Source organism: Balaenoptera physalus, assembly GCF_965194825.1.
Source record: "Balaenoptera physalus genome assembly, chromosome: 12".
Lineage (NCBI taxonomy): Eukaryota > Metazoa > Chordata > Mammalia > Artiodactyla > Balaenopteridae > Balaenoptera > Balaenoptera physalus.
The window spans coordinates 94103317-94118127 of record NC_138897.1 but is presented as its reverse complement, the minus strand read 5'-3'; the positions used below and the strand labels follow the sequence as shown (position 1 = coordinate 94118127).

General features: G+C 41.1%; 1 protein-coding gene across 1 annotated transcript in view; it reads left to right on the top strand.

Annotated features, from left to right (window-relative positions):
• Window positions 1-14811, top strand: part of TMEM132D (transmembrane protein 132D) — a 690149-nt gene that overhangs the window by 472668 nt on the left and 202670 nt on the right. Inside the window, exon 4 of the mRNA XM_082418220.1 lies at window positions 51-234. Within this exon, the coding sequence (XP_082274346.1) occupies window positions 51-234 (184 nt within the window). The remainder of the gene's footprint in view (window positions 1-50; window positions 235-14811) is intronic.

Here is a 14811-nt window from a genome sequence, read left to right as displayed (position 1 = left end):
GCCGAAGGTGCCCACCCCAGTCCTCAAAGTTGTTCTCTCCTTCTCTCCAGTGCGGATGGCGCCTCCTATGAAGTCATGCAGATCGACGTAGAAGTCCAAGAGCCCAGTGACCCGCCAGCTACACAGCTTGTTACCTGGCAGGTTGAATATCCAGGAGACATCACATCTGACTTGGGCGTCTCCAAGATCTACGTGAGCCAGAAGGACTTGATTGGCGTCATCCCACTGGCCATGGTAAGAATGTCCCTGCCCTGGGTTGTTAATACAGACCTCAGGGAAAGGCAAGGTACCACACCGTGACCCAAACACAGTGGGGACATATCAGTGAGCTCAGAACCAGGGTGAGGGGAAACCGAATGATGAAGTTACTGCAGATCGCCGATTCTGAAAAACTGTTTTTTTAAATAATATCTTTAGAGTATCCTTTAGAAAATAATCAAAATCCAGGAATTAGATTTGGGTCTTGCATTATATGAAGAGTATTAATGGTTTAATCAAGATGTTTGTATGATACATTGGAGACTGTTCAAGGATCTCAAACACATACACCTGCAGAGACCAAACAGATCAAGTGTCTGAGTGAAATGTGGCAGGTGACTTGACAAACACCTACCCAGTGAAAAGGCCCTGCCATGTTTGCCGTGAAGGAAAACCAAGCCGGATTCTGAATTCTTAATATCTACTGACTTTTCAAGAGAAGCCGTTAATATAGTTTTAATGCAAAACACCAATTTGTTCCTGTTAGAGCTAATTTTTTTCTTAATCAAGCCTATCTAAGAAAGAGTTAACTATAATTCATTCACAGGCCATCTATGTATAACTTGTCATCTACCTCTAAACGATTTAGGACTCTAGGTCTGTCCACGTGTTTCCTAGGATTTGGGGAACAGAGATGGGCTTTCATCCTTGAAAGGACCCACCCCCGGTTGCTATGCAACGGAATACAGTGTCTGTGGGAAGACTAATCACCCAGGTTCACCTAGACAAAGCACACTAACGCCCTTTCTAGCCCCGCCTTTCCCCGGGGCCTCTCTGCAAAGGAATAACACATTTTCTTAATGTGAATTTTCCCAGTGCAAATGCCTTGAGATTGTGAGTCTGCGGTCAGTAATTTGAGCTTTCTCCTGTTACAAAAGTACTTTTACTGTCGGAAGTGAGGGATCGATCAACCCATCCGTTGACAGCCTGCTGTCTCCCCCTCACCATCTATTAGGAACTATTGACAAGTGTTATTATGTGGTTGTGAAAGGACGTCAGGAATCAGTCTTTCAATACAAGGTGACGCGGACAGTTGCCTAGTGACAATAAGTTAGTTATTATGCTGTTCATTAGGAAACGCAAGTTGTTGAGGTCCTTCAGTGGATCAGGGCTCTTATTAACGATTTCTTTTATTTTAAAGGCACTGAGCCTCCCCTGGTACATTATTTCACATGTGACAGCAGCACTCCTTCGTTTAGGCTATTAGTGGTTCTGTTACTGGGGATGGCGAGACCATTTGTCTCAAATAAGTAATTATTTGAATTTGCTCCCTTTCAGCACCTTTGGTCTGATGAGCTTTTAGTGGTACTCTGAGAGGTTTCCGTTGCTTGGCTCTGCATCGGGCGGTGTGCCTGGTTCCCTTGCTCAGCATTTCTCCCACCTGGACTGTCCACCTGTTCCAAACCCCCTTGTTCTTCACAACTCACAGGAGTCCCGATGCTCACAAGAGCCCCTTTCTCTGTCCGCCACTGGTCTCTGAAACTGTTCTCACCTTACATCAACCTTTCTGGCTATGATACGTGTAATCACAGAAGCGTGTGTGTAATGGCAGAGCTAGAAAGAATCTCAGCTAAGACCTAGCTGACCCTTTTATCAGTTAGGAATTGCATTTGGCCGAGAACAAGCCCTAACCATAACCCTAACAAACCCCACTCACTCCACTCTACCCAGACCAATAGTGGCTTTAATACAAGTAGGTTTCTTCTTTCATGTAAAAGAACTCCTAAGGTTGGTGGTCTAGGGCTGGTATGGCTCCCCATGCTATCTGAGATTCAGGCTCCATCTTTATTTCTGCTTCAGCAGTCAAGGGTATAGATTCCATCCTCATGGTTAACTCATGGTCCAAAATGGCTGCTGGAATGCCAGCCAGCATATCCATATTCTGCCTACCAGAAAAAGTAAGAATGCAAATCAAACTGGGTCAATTCCTTTTCCCTTGCAAGAAGTCTGCACAAGAATCCAACATAATATTTCTGGGTATATCCAATTAGCCAGAACTTGGTCATATGGACATACTTAGTTGGAAGGAAGGCTTGTAAATTGATTTTTTAGCATGGCACATTGCTCAGGTTTTGTTACAAGGGAACAAGAGGAGATTAGATATTCTGAGGCGATGAGCAGTATTTGAAACAGTCCTCCTCCATTTCCACATGAGGAAACTGAGGCTCAGAGAGGTCCCTCATCCTGGCACCTGTGTGTTTTCCATTCTGTATTCATCTTTATGAGCCTCCTGGGAAGCAAAATAAGACACCTGTATCTTAGTCTGCTCTTACTAGCTATGCAACGGTGCTTAATTTCACTGTGGCTCAGTTTCCTCATCTGTAAAGGGGGGAGAGATAATACTTACTCATAAGGTTGATGTAAGGATAAAATGATAATTCAAGAGGGCTTGGAAGAGTGCCGAGTACAGTCAAACATACAATAAATGTTTGCTTTTATTATGATCACTTAGTTACAGAATGCAAAGGATAAATAATTCCTTGGCAATTATGTTGTAAATTCTTTCAGGGAGGGGAATGATCCTAAGATAAGAAGAGTGCTAGGAACTGTGTAGACGCTCACTGATTTTTTTATACAATTGTAAAAGGTTACTTTTCATTTAGTTATTACAAAGTATTGGCTATATCCCGGTGTTGTACAGCATATCCTTGAACCTGTCTTACACCCAATATTCTGTACCTCCCACTGCCCCTCCCCTATATCGCCTGTCCCCCACCTCTCCCCACTGGCAAGCACTAGGTTGTTCTCTATATCTGTGCGTCTGCTTCTTTTTTGTTATATTCACTAGTTTGTTGTATTTTTTAGATTCCACATATAAGTGATTTCATACAGTATTTGTCTTTCTCTGTCTGACTTATTTCATGTAGCATGATGCCCTCCACATCCATCCATGTTGCTGCAAATGGCAAAATTTTGTTCTTTTTTATGGCTGAGTAGTATTCCATTGTGTATATGTACCACATCTTCTTTATCTACTCATCTGTTGATGAACACTTAGGTTGTTTCTGTTTCTTGGCTATTGTAAATAATGCTGCTGGGAACATTGGGGGATGCTCACTGATTCTTGAATTGAAATGAACGAATTGCATGAGTTTTTACTAATACTATCTGAGCATCTTCCTCTGGAACTCAGAGTAAAGTCTTCAGAGTCCCGACCCCCAGTCTTTTGTATTTGGAGTGTTCTGAGTCCCTTTTCCAGAGAAAGCTGCTTCATTTCACCTTTGACTTGACTGGTGAAAGGACTTTTGCCATTTTTAGGGGGTTTACTGTCCATAAACAGAGCTTTTGCCATTTCATTTCATCTTCACTTTGTTTTTGTTCATTATACATTCGCTGAGAGATTTTGAAAGACATCTGATATCATTGCATCTATTTATCGACTCACCTGTGTTACACATTCTTGCAATGTTAGAGAGGCAGAGGGACGGCCAGCTCACCTGGACCACGGTAAGTCCATGAGGAGAGAATATTTTGAGTTGAGCTCAGGGTCCCACAGGGGCTTGTAAGCTAGAATGAGGTGAATCTTTAAATGTGATGGGGAGCCACTGGAAGGTTTTCAGCACAGCAGCTGTGGCACCGGTGTATCTTTCTAGAAGAGCACTACATGGAGAACAGATTTGGGAGGGCACCCCTGTGTTCCTAGCAGCACTATTCACAATAGCCAAGACACGGGGACGACCTAAATGTCTATGGACAGAGGAATGGATAAAGAAGATGTGGTACATATATATACTATGGAATATTACTCAGCCATAAAAAAGAATGAAATAATGCCATTTGCAGCAACATGGATGCAACTAGAGATGATCATACTAAGTGAAGTCAGTCAGAGAAAGACAAATACCATATGATATCACTTATATGTGGAATCTAAAATATGACACAAATGAACTTATTTACAAAACAGAAACAGACTCACAGACATAGAAAACAGACTCACAGACATAGAAAACAGACGTGTGGTTGCCAAGGGGGAGGGGGTGAGGGAGGGAAGGATTGTGAATTTGGGATTAGCAGATGTAAACTAGTATATATAGGATGGATGAGCAACAAGGTCCTACTGTAGAGCACAGGGAACTCTATTCAATATCCTGTGATAAACCATCATGGAAAAGAATATTTTTAAAAAGAATGTATATATATATATATATATATATATATATATATATATATATATGTAACTGAGTCACTTTGCTGTACAGCAGAAATTAACACAACATTGTAAATCAACTAGACTTCAATTTAAAAAAATACAGCGTGGAGCAAAAGAAGCGGGGTGGGGGGAAGCTGTGTGGTTGTATTTACGTAAAGTTCAAAAATCAGGCAAAACTAAACCATAAAGCTAAGGATAGTGGCTACCTTTAGAAGAGAGAATTCGTGGAGATGTACAGTTATGATCTGTGCATTTTTCAATGTATTATGTTAAACTTGTTTAAAATATATTCAAAATTATTGGCACTGGCAAAAAAAAGTTCTAGTTTTAGACCCAACCCCAAAGTTCTGTATATCTCCATGATACCAACACACAAACTTAAAATGTTTAAAGGATTTTCTATTATAAAATATCCTATGATTTACATTTTTGCCCTCTAATCTTTGCACACGTCTCTGATTAATTCCCTGAGATAAACCTTTAGAAATACATTTGAATCAAAGGAAGGGAATCAAAGGATTTGCAATACTATAATATTTTTTTGATAACTGTCACCAAACTACCTTCTATAAAGCTTAACCAATTTACTATTCCACCTGCTGTATATAATGATACCCATTTCCCTGCAACTTCACTAACACAGAATATTAAAATCATAAAGTAGACAATTTGTTAAGCAAAACTTATGTCTCTGTGGCTTTGATTGGCCCTGTTTTATTTACATTTTAAACGTTTCCTTATTAAACATGTGTTCTTAGCCAACTTTCTTTTCCTATTGGAAATTCAACTTCTTCTTATTTTGTCATTAAAAAAAGTATTTTTTTCATTGTTGTTTAAAAACACAAAACATTAAATTTACCATCTCGATCTCTTTTAACTGTACACTGTGTTACTGTTAAATATTTTCACCTTGTTGTGCAACAGATCTCCAGGATGGTTTCATCTGGCAACCCTGAAACTCTGTAAACACTCAACACGAGTCCCCCTCCTCCTACTAACAGCCCTTGGAAACCAACTTCTATTTTCAGTTTGCATGTATTAGTGATACCAGCCTTTAGATCGACATAGTGCAAATATTCCTCCCAATTTACCGTTTGCCTTCTGATGTCGCAGATCGTATATATAATAGCATGCAGAAGTTTGGGGGGGAGGTATTCGTTTAGTTTTTATGTAGTCAGATCAACTGATCTTTTCCATAATGGACATCCTTCCTCTCCCCCTAATTATAACCAAGAAGAAAAAACATGCCTGTTTCATGTGTTCTCGTAAAACCTCCAAATATTAAAATACCCGCACACAGCGTATTTGAATAGGTAGAACTGTAATCTTCAGAAAAAAATGCTAGAAGTAAATGCAGCTGTGACTCCTTGTACTCTTATTAAGGATTTGAGATCAACTCGAGAGTGACCACATGACTCACTATTCTTTGTAGGATGTATAATTCCATCTCCAGGAAAGCTTTGAGATGAGATGCAGTTAAGCCCTTCCATTCAAAGCTCATTTTCCAAAAGACGTTTATTTCTTCCTCGATATTTTGCATATTTTTTCCTGATGTCTATGGCGTTAAAACCTTTTTTTTTTTTTTTAAATCCGTTCATGTATTTCTAGGACTTTTATCACATTAGTCTTTTTTTCTGTTCAGGAAATGATGCCTTACTATCTCGTGGGTAAATCTTCGTTGTTGTTTTTTTTTTTTTTGGTTTTTTTTTTGGTCCTTTGGGAGAAAATTCTGAGGAAAAGGTCATTAAGTTTGCATCACCATTGATCTAATTAGTGCATATCCCTAACTGCATGTCAGTGTCAGATTCTGGAGAGCAATGTTTGCATTTCTTAGAAGAGTTGGAACACTTATCCTTCTGGGGTGGCAGGGGGTGCCCAGTTTCTCAAGCTCTTCATTATTCTTCTCTCCTATCTGCCTCCTGAGTTTCCACTAAAATAAGTGTTTTGAGCTTCCGCCAGGATTCAGACACGATGATACTGATATTCATCACTTTGAATGCCATACCAGCTAGTGGAATATCCTTTCAAACATAGTAACATGTGCTCTTTATTTTAAAATAAAACAAACATTATTTTCATTCCTGTTGGGCAGTGGCTCTTCAGGTACCCTAACTGTGGTAGCTGTTCTAAGTGTGGGATGGACGTGTGTGGCTCAGCTCTCCTCTGGATTGTAAGGACACACCCTTTTACCGTGTTGGGTTTCTGATGAGTTTCTCATTTCGCTGTGTCTCAGCCTTGACCACTGAATTTTAGTGATTAGAGTTGAGTTGCGACTTTAGATGAAATGTAATCAGGAGATACAGTCTGGACAGACAGATTATCCTTGAAAAAAATCAAAGTAGGACTCTCACCCTAAAGTGACTTGGCCGTGGCAGCCTTTCATGGTGTCTACATAAGATGCTCTAAGAGTACAGGTGTGTCTCCCAGACCCAGGCCTGCAGCTGCTTGGAGAAGACCAGCAGAGCTTTTTAAGCAGAATCAAAGAGTCATACGTGCCATGTGCTCTTTGTGAGGTGCAATTTGATATATTGCAAGCCTTTCCTCAAATGTGACACTCGTGGGAGCACAGATACAACTCAGAATTCTCTGTATAGCCCGCCACCCATGCCACCTCCTCCAGGGAGTCCTCCTGGATCCTTACAGCCAGACGTGTTTCTCATTGGCTCTTCTGCTCTGTCTACCGCATGATTTCCTTGCTCACATCGAGGTCAGTAGTCAAGTTGGGCAATTCAGACACTCTTGAGTTCTTTTTGCTGGTTGAGATCACACCATAGGAAGCCAAAAGGGGCAGGAGCAATACCCAAGATGCTTGGGAAGACCTAAACTCAGGATGTCCATTTGACCTTCCAAGTCCTTCCTTATGTCACCTTATTGTTTGAACCCCACCTAAACCCGTCTGATCTCCAAGTCCCTCTTCCAAAGTAGAAGCAGCTAGACTCCAGTGCACCACTCCTGACTTTCCATTTATTTCCAACTCAAATGCCTTCTCCTCATGAGCTTGCACTAAGGGCCTCTGTAACCCAGACAATGGCAGGTAGGGGCCATGCAGTTAAGACTTCACCAGACCCTTCACTTCCTTGATTGAATCTTGAGTTCTTTCTTCTATAATTCTTGGGATTCCAAGAAAGTAGTCATCAAATAACCTCTTCCCTTCTCATCTTATTTGCATCTTCTTAAATCTTGCTGATCAGGGCATGTCCTCCTAAATCTAGGATTCAGTAGAAATTCCATTCCTGTAAACCTCACAGACAAAATTCACCCACATGTTCATAACCATATAATTTACTATTGTAAAGCTTCTGATGAAATAAATGCATTTTCAATAAGCTTTCCTGAATTGAATACATTTCTCTTGTTAAATAAAACGAACTGCCTTTTCATCCACTGCACCCTCCCCTAATCTTTAGAACCCTCAGGACTTAATCTTCTGGCACATCCGCCTTCCCTGAGTTATCTCCTGCCAACTCTGTGATTGTTATCAAGCTATGTCCCCTTCCCGTTTGTACACCTGGCAGAAGGCATGGCACAACTCATAGTAGAAGCCCAGAGAACAGTCTTACCACCCACTGGAATACATACGGGTCTGTGGAATAGGGTCACACTGGCTGCTTCATCCCCCATCACTTGTGAACTTAGCGCAGGTCATGTGCCATGACAGTCACATTCTGAGATCACAACTTGAGAAAAGGCTCCCAAATTATGGAAGGAAACTGTCTTTTCTGGCTCCAATAATGAAGTTTCTTTTTTTCATTTTTGGCATGAAAGCAGATTCTTGGCTCCTTTTTATTTGACTTTTCGTGATACCCTTTTCCTGTGTCAGCCTGTTAATTAATATGCCAGATACCCTCTGTTGTTTTCCTCAAGACTTTTTGAAAATTCAGTCACACTGAATAGCACAGCACTGCTTTCATCTTTACACTTTCTCAACCAAGTGCAAGTTAAGATGCTGCAACAGGCCTTGAGAAAAATCTCTGCTCCAAGACGCACTCTTGCTTTGTGTTTCTGTTGAGTCACCATGACCCCCCTAAACAGCATCAGTAATAATGACACCAGGTACCTACTGTTTATTATGTACCACGTATGGCTCTAGGTACCTCCTTATAGGGATTAACTCATTCAGTTCTAACAGAGACCCATTGATGCTGGTACCACTCTTATCCCCATTTCACAGATGGATGAAAGTACACTGTGTTTGAAGAATGGCCCCCAAGCGATTCAGCTGAGAAGCTGAGCTGGAAGTAGATTCTAGACTGATGAGCTCCAGAGTCTGTGCTCGCAACCCCGTGCACTGCACTGCGAAAACAAAGTTAAGTGAAAACAAAGTTAAGGCTGTTGATCAGTTCAGTATGCAAAAAGATCTTTGGAAAATGCGAATGCAAGAAAGCACACTCATAAAAATACGAAATTGAGAAGTCTTACTGAAATAGGAAAAGTCATCTGAAAATGAATTATTTATTATGAATAAAGCCACAGCCTTTTCTTTTCAGCTCGCTCTGCTGCCTTTGATGCTCCCTAATGAGCTGTCCTCTCCAGAGGTGATTTATAATGAGACAGCAGTGGCTACACCTCAGGGCTTTTAAAGGTACATGGTACAAAACAAATCAGGACACTTACTGCTATTGTTGTCTGTGGCGTGGTTATGACAGCCCCCGAGACTGTACGACCAACTGCTCTCAGTGAACAAATGCTCATAATGTAACTCATTTTGTAGACACTACAGAAAGGCAGTCCATTCACAAAACATTCACTGAGTTCCCTCTACGTGCCAGGCACTGGCCTTTGTGTGGAGGGGATAACAGAGCTCGCATCCCGCTCAGGGGAGGTGGCTGGTAAATAAGTAAAAATGTACCATAGGATCCAGCAAATCCCACTCCTGGGCATATATCCAGAGAAAACGCTAATTTGAAAAGATACATGCACCCCTGTGTTCATACCAGCACTCTTCACAATAGCCAAGACATGGAAGCAACCTAAATGTCCATCGACAGAGGAATGGGTAAAGAAGATGTGGCACATATATACAATGGAATATGACTCAGCCATAAAAAGAATGAAATAATGCCATCTGCAGCAACATGGACGGACCTAGAGATTATCATACTAAGTGAAGTAAGTCAGACAGAGAAAGACAAATATCATATGATATCACTGATATGTGGAATCTAAAAAAATGACACAAATGAGCTTATTTACAAAACTGAAATAGACTCACAAACATAGGAAACAAACTTATGGTTACCAAAGGGGAAAGGGAGGGGGATAAATTAGGAGTTTGGGATTAACAGATACACACTACTACATATAAAACAGATAAACAACCAGCACCTACTGTATAGCACAGGGAACTATATTCCATATCTTGTAAGAACCTATAATGGAAAAGAATATATGTATGTGTGTAATTGAATCATGTTGCTGCGCACCTGAAACTAACACAACTTCGTAAATCAAGTATAGTTTAATTTAAAAAATAAGTAAAAAATAATTGAGCAGGATGGATTCACAACTGATTTATGCTTGGAAGAAGATAGAACAGGATGTTGAGAAGAAGGAGGAATGGCTGGGCGAGCTCTTTGAGATGGAGTCGTCTCTGCAGAGGTGGCATTTGAGCTTCCAAGAAGGATCCAACATGGGCAGATCCAAGAAGAGCTGGCTTTCCAGACAGAAGGAGAAGTGGATGCCAAAGCAGGGCCAGCTTGATGTACCTCAGAATGGAGAACGTCCAGTGCAGCTGGGGAACAGTGAGATGGGGAGATGAGGTCAGAGCAGGCAGACACGGTATTAGGTACCTAATCAGCCGTGCTGTGCGCAGTAGGATTCTGATTTACTGTGTTTAAATCTCATCTGATTCATGATCTATTTTTAAAATATCACACTGAACACTAAGGGAAGAACAAATTGGGGCGGGGGGCAACAGTGGAAATGGAAAGACCATATTGGAGGCTACTTTAATGGTCCAAGTGGAAAGAGATGAGAACTTGGGCTAGGATGATGGTGGTATTGAAGACAAATGGAAGGTCTCAGGATGTCCTTTCTAAGTATAGCCATCAGAACCTGCTTATAGACAAGGAGCGTGTGTGCATGGGAGAGATGAAAGCCTAGACTAGATGGTACAGTCCAATAGGACTCTCTGAGGTGATGCAAATGCTCTAAAATCTGAGCCTTCCAATATGGCGGCCATTGCCACGTGGGGTTACTGAGCTCTGGAAGGGCGGCTAATATCTCGGAGGAACTGAATTTTTATGTAATCGAATTAATTAAAATTTATATAGCCATATGAGCTGGTGGCTATCAGGTTAGACAGTACAGTGCTAAGGTTTTGGCTTGGGAAGCTGAGAGGGCTGTCATGCTATTTTCTGAGGTGGTGGTCTGCACGTTCGCCCCGTGGTCTGTGGACCCACACTCCACTCTTCTGCACCCTGAGCTCTGCCCCTGGAGTCTTTCCTGTATGGATGGCCTCCAGTGGGCTGCTTTGTCCACTGGATTCTGGTTGGGTCCAGTCAATGGAAGGCAGTGGAAGAAGATCAGATATTGGGTGAAGAGAAAGGTTGGGTTTTGCTTCCCCTACCTCCTTCCCTGATGGGCCACAGTCTCTCAATGGCTGTGTTGCTCTGTCAATGGCATCAGCTCCTGTCAATCAACATTCTGGATAAGGAACAGCGTCAATACAAGTTGTGGGGTTTGTGTTGCAGATAGAAGCATCCGTGTCCATATGCACTGATGGTTGTGTTGTTCACACTTCTTCTACAATCAGGTGAAAGTATCTGATGCACCATTATGTCTTATTATATAGTTCCTGGCCCCAGATGCATGCATTGAAATACATATTATTTTATTATAAACGATTCGCTTTTATTTCTCCTTTTATAATTCAGTTAAGACATTACATTGATTTTTTTAAGCATGTGTGTTGGTAGATTATAATCATTATGGTTCTTATTTTGGGATAATAAAGTCAGCACTACTTCATTTGTTATATAAAAGGAGCAATAGCTCAAATAGGGCTGGAAACAATGGCATTGGCAAGTGTTTTCCGTGAGGGCACGGGTAGTAAATATTTTCAGGTTTGCAGGCCATACGGTCTCTGTCACAGCAAGGCAACCCCACTCTTGTAGCTCAAAAGCAGCCATAACACGGAAGCACATGGGTGTGGCCGAGTTCCAGTAGAACTATTTCTGGGTGCTGAAATTTGAATTTTATGTAATGTACATGTGTCACCAAAAAAAGTCTGCTTCTCTTGATGTTTTTCCAAATGTAAAAACTATTTTTTTTCTCCCAAATATAAAAACCACTCTTAGCTGCAGGCTGTACAAAAACTACAGCTCGCAGGCTATAATTTGCCCATCGCTGGTCTAATGTAGACATTCTTATCTTTGTCTCAGTTCCTCCTTCTGGAGGTTGAGAACATCCCTCCCATGGGGTCCAGTCGTGCTATAAAACTTGACCTCCTTGCCTGAAGACTTCCCTAAAAATAGAAACAAATTTAAAAAGTAACATTAGCTTGAGAAACGTGTATTTTCTGCAGTAAAGAGGGATGCATTTCCCATCGTATTCCACTCTGTGGAGAGTTTCCACAAGATTCAGGCTAGATAGAGCAGAGAGTCTGAGCCTTGATCAACATCTCAGGTTTGACAACTCAGCCCCATGCTTGTGAATTCCCCTCTTGACCAAACCCTTCTTGACACTTACAGTCAAGTGAATGTCTCACATCTTTTCAGAGTCCTGGGAGGTCCCCCACCCTCAGACCTAAACTCACCCCCACCCTTATTCTTCTTAAATCTGCCTCAGTATCCCTCACGCTGTTTGGTTAACGTCATCATCTTCCTCTTTGGTGATATCCACTGGATGATATCAAAATTTGTTGGCTGTACACCTTCCATTAACCTTTCAATTAACCTCCTTATCAAAGAGTTGAAGGTGGTACAGGAAGGAGAGAGGTGGTAACGGATTTACGAGCACACTTGCCACTGAATCTCAGAGCCAACAATCCCTTGCCTCTTGAATTATTTCTCAAAGCCTGGCTCACTCCAAGACCTCTGAAATCTTGGCAGCAATTACCAGAAGGTGAAAACACCTCTCAGAAAATGGGATTACATGGATGGTCCGTAGGCTTGTCAGACATTTATGCCAACTTCCAAGCCACTGCTGTCTCTCCGATCTGTGAAACTTATCTTTCTCACAAGAGAGACCACCTAAACCCAACTCAAAATTTTGGAAGATCTCAGGATCCACGTAATTTTGAGAGACCATCCAGCTCCACCTGGCTTATATGTCAGGGTCAGAGTTTGGCATTACATAGCATGTGGTCAAGATCATGGTCCGTAAAATCCAACTTCATCAGAAAAGCCTTCCCTGACCACCCTGTCTAATGAGCATGTTCAATCACTCTGACCCCCTTATCTTCATTTTCTTTCTCGTCATGGTATTTCTTGATACCTAACATATCATAGATTGATTTTGTTCAGCTTAACAAACACCAAGGGAATTGGGACATGGCCTGTGGGGTTCATGCTGTATCTGTAGCACTTAGACCAGTGTCCAGCCCACAGTAAAAGCTCCATAAACATGTTGGTGGTGTAGAAAGAATCAGATGGAACTGAATTAATATCCCAGGCTTGAGAGTTTATAACTGCGTGGACCCTGTTCAAGTTAAATTACCTGTCTTCACTTCATTCTTCTTATCTGGAAAATGGGGATAATAATGGTATTTTACCTTATTGGGTGATGTAAAATTTAATGAGTCAAAATATCTGGCACAGGATCTGGCACTTAGTGGCTGTACTATAAACACTCTTGCTGCTATTAGTAGCAAGAGCAATGAGAAAGAATGTATGCTTTGGGATATTAGCACAAAATATTGAAGTACTTATTATTTTTTTCAATATTTTTCTTCTACAATTTTACCAAGAAATTAAGGAAAAATAAACTTTGAATGTCCTGTAGGTATGAAATGACTCAGTAAACTTATAACATTTTGAATAGTAAGTTATATATATATATGTATAACTGAATCACTTTGCTGTACACCTGAAACTAACAAAACATTGTAAATCAACATACTTCAATTTAAAAAATAAGAAAAAATAGTAAGTAATAATGGCTAAGTTCCATATGGAGAGCTTTAGCTGACCTTTTAGGTGGACACAGAATGACAGTAGTGAATTTGTTAGGACATTTTCAAATTCAATCCAAACTGGTTTATGCAGAAATCAGAATTGATTGGTTCACTGTGTAAAATTGGATTCATTTGGCTACATGAAAGAGACCCCAAAATACAATGGCTTTAACAACAGTGGAAGTTTTTCCTCTTTTGCATTGGAAAGAAGTCCAGAGGTAGACACTTTGAGACAAATATGGTGGCTTCCTGGTCACCAGGGGCCCAGGCTCCACCTGGGTGTGTCTCTCTACCATGGGACTCCTTTCCCAAATCACCTTATTATCCAAAATGGCTAATGAATCTGCAGCCATCAAGTCTGAGTTACAGACTTAAAGAGGAAGGAGGAAAGGCACCAACAAAGTCACCTAATACCAGAATCTGCTTCCTATAAGAAGCCTCCCCCTCCACTTCTGCTTACATCTCCTTGGTCAAAATGTAACCACACGGTCCTACCTGGGAATGCTGGGAAACAAAGTCTTTGGGCTAAGTGTAGAGGCTCCAAAAGAAGGCTGCATCATTGAACAACTCCAAGGGTGTGCGATATGGCAAGTCTGAACCTAAATAAAATTGAGGCTGTAGTACTGAGGAAATGGGTAGATCAGATGTTCCATAGAAACCAGCCAAGTCTTCCAGACACGCATAACCTCAAAGTCCAAAGGCTGGCTTCTGACCAATTTTACTCCAAAAAGTTACACGATATCACAAAGGATTTGAGTCTGCTTCCTGGAAATTCTCTCATCCATATTCTCATCCAGGAACCAGATTCATCCTCAGGCTGATTCCCTCTTGTTAGCAAACTGCTGAAGACTATACAGATTGCACATCTTCGTTTTTCCAAACCCACGGGGAAGAGAAATGGTTCCTCAAAGAAATATCTGTGGCTGTTAATGGGAGAGGAAAGAACTGGATGCTGGAAGGGGCACAAATGGATTCCACTGTGCCTCTTTATGTTGCCCAGTAGAGGTGAACTTTCATAGATTTTGCAGATTTGCTCTGCAAAGAAGCCTGCAAACCCATTAGACGAGACAGAATTCAGATATCTGGCTACATAGCTTCTACAAAACCTGGTGACTTCACTATCCAAAAGTATTGTCAAGACATGAATGAAGCATTTGTTGTCTTTTTAATAAGAACTCAAGACTTTAAAATGCAGATGCAGTACTATTTTTAGTTTTTTAAGGAACCTCCATACTGTTCTCTGTAGTGGCTGTATCAATGTACATTCCCACCAACAGTGCAAGAG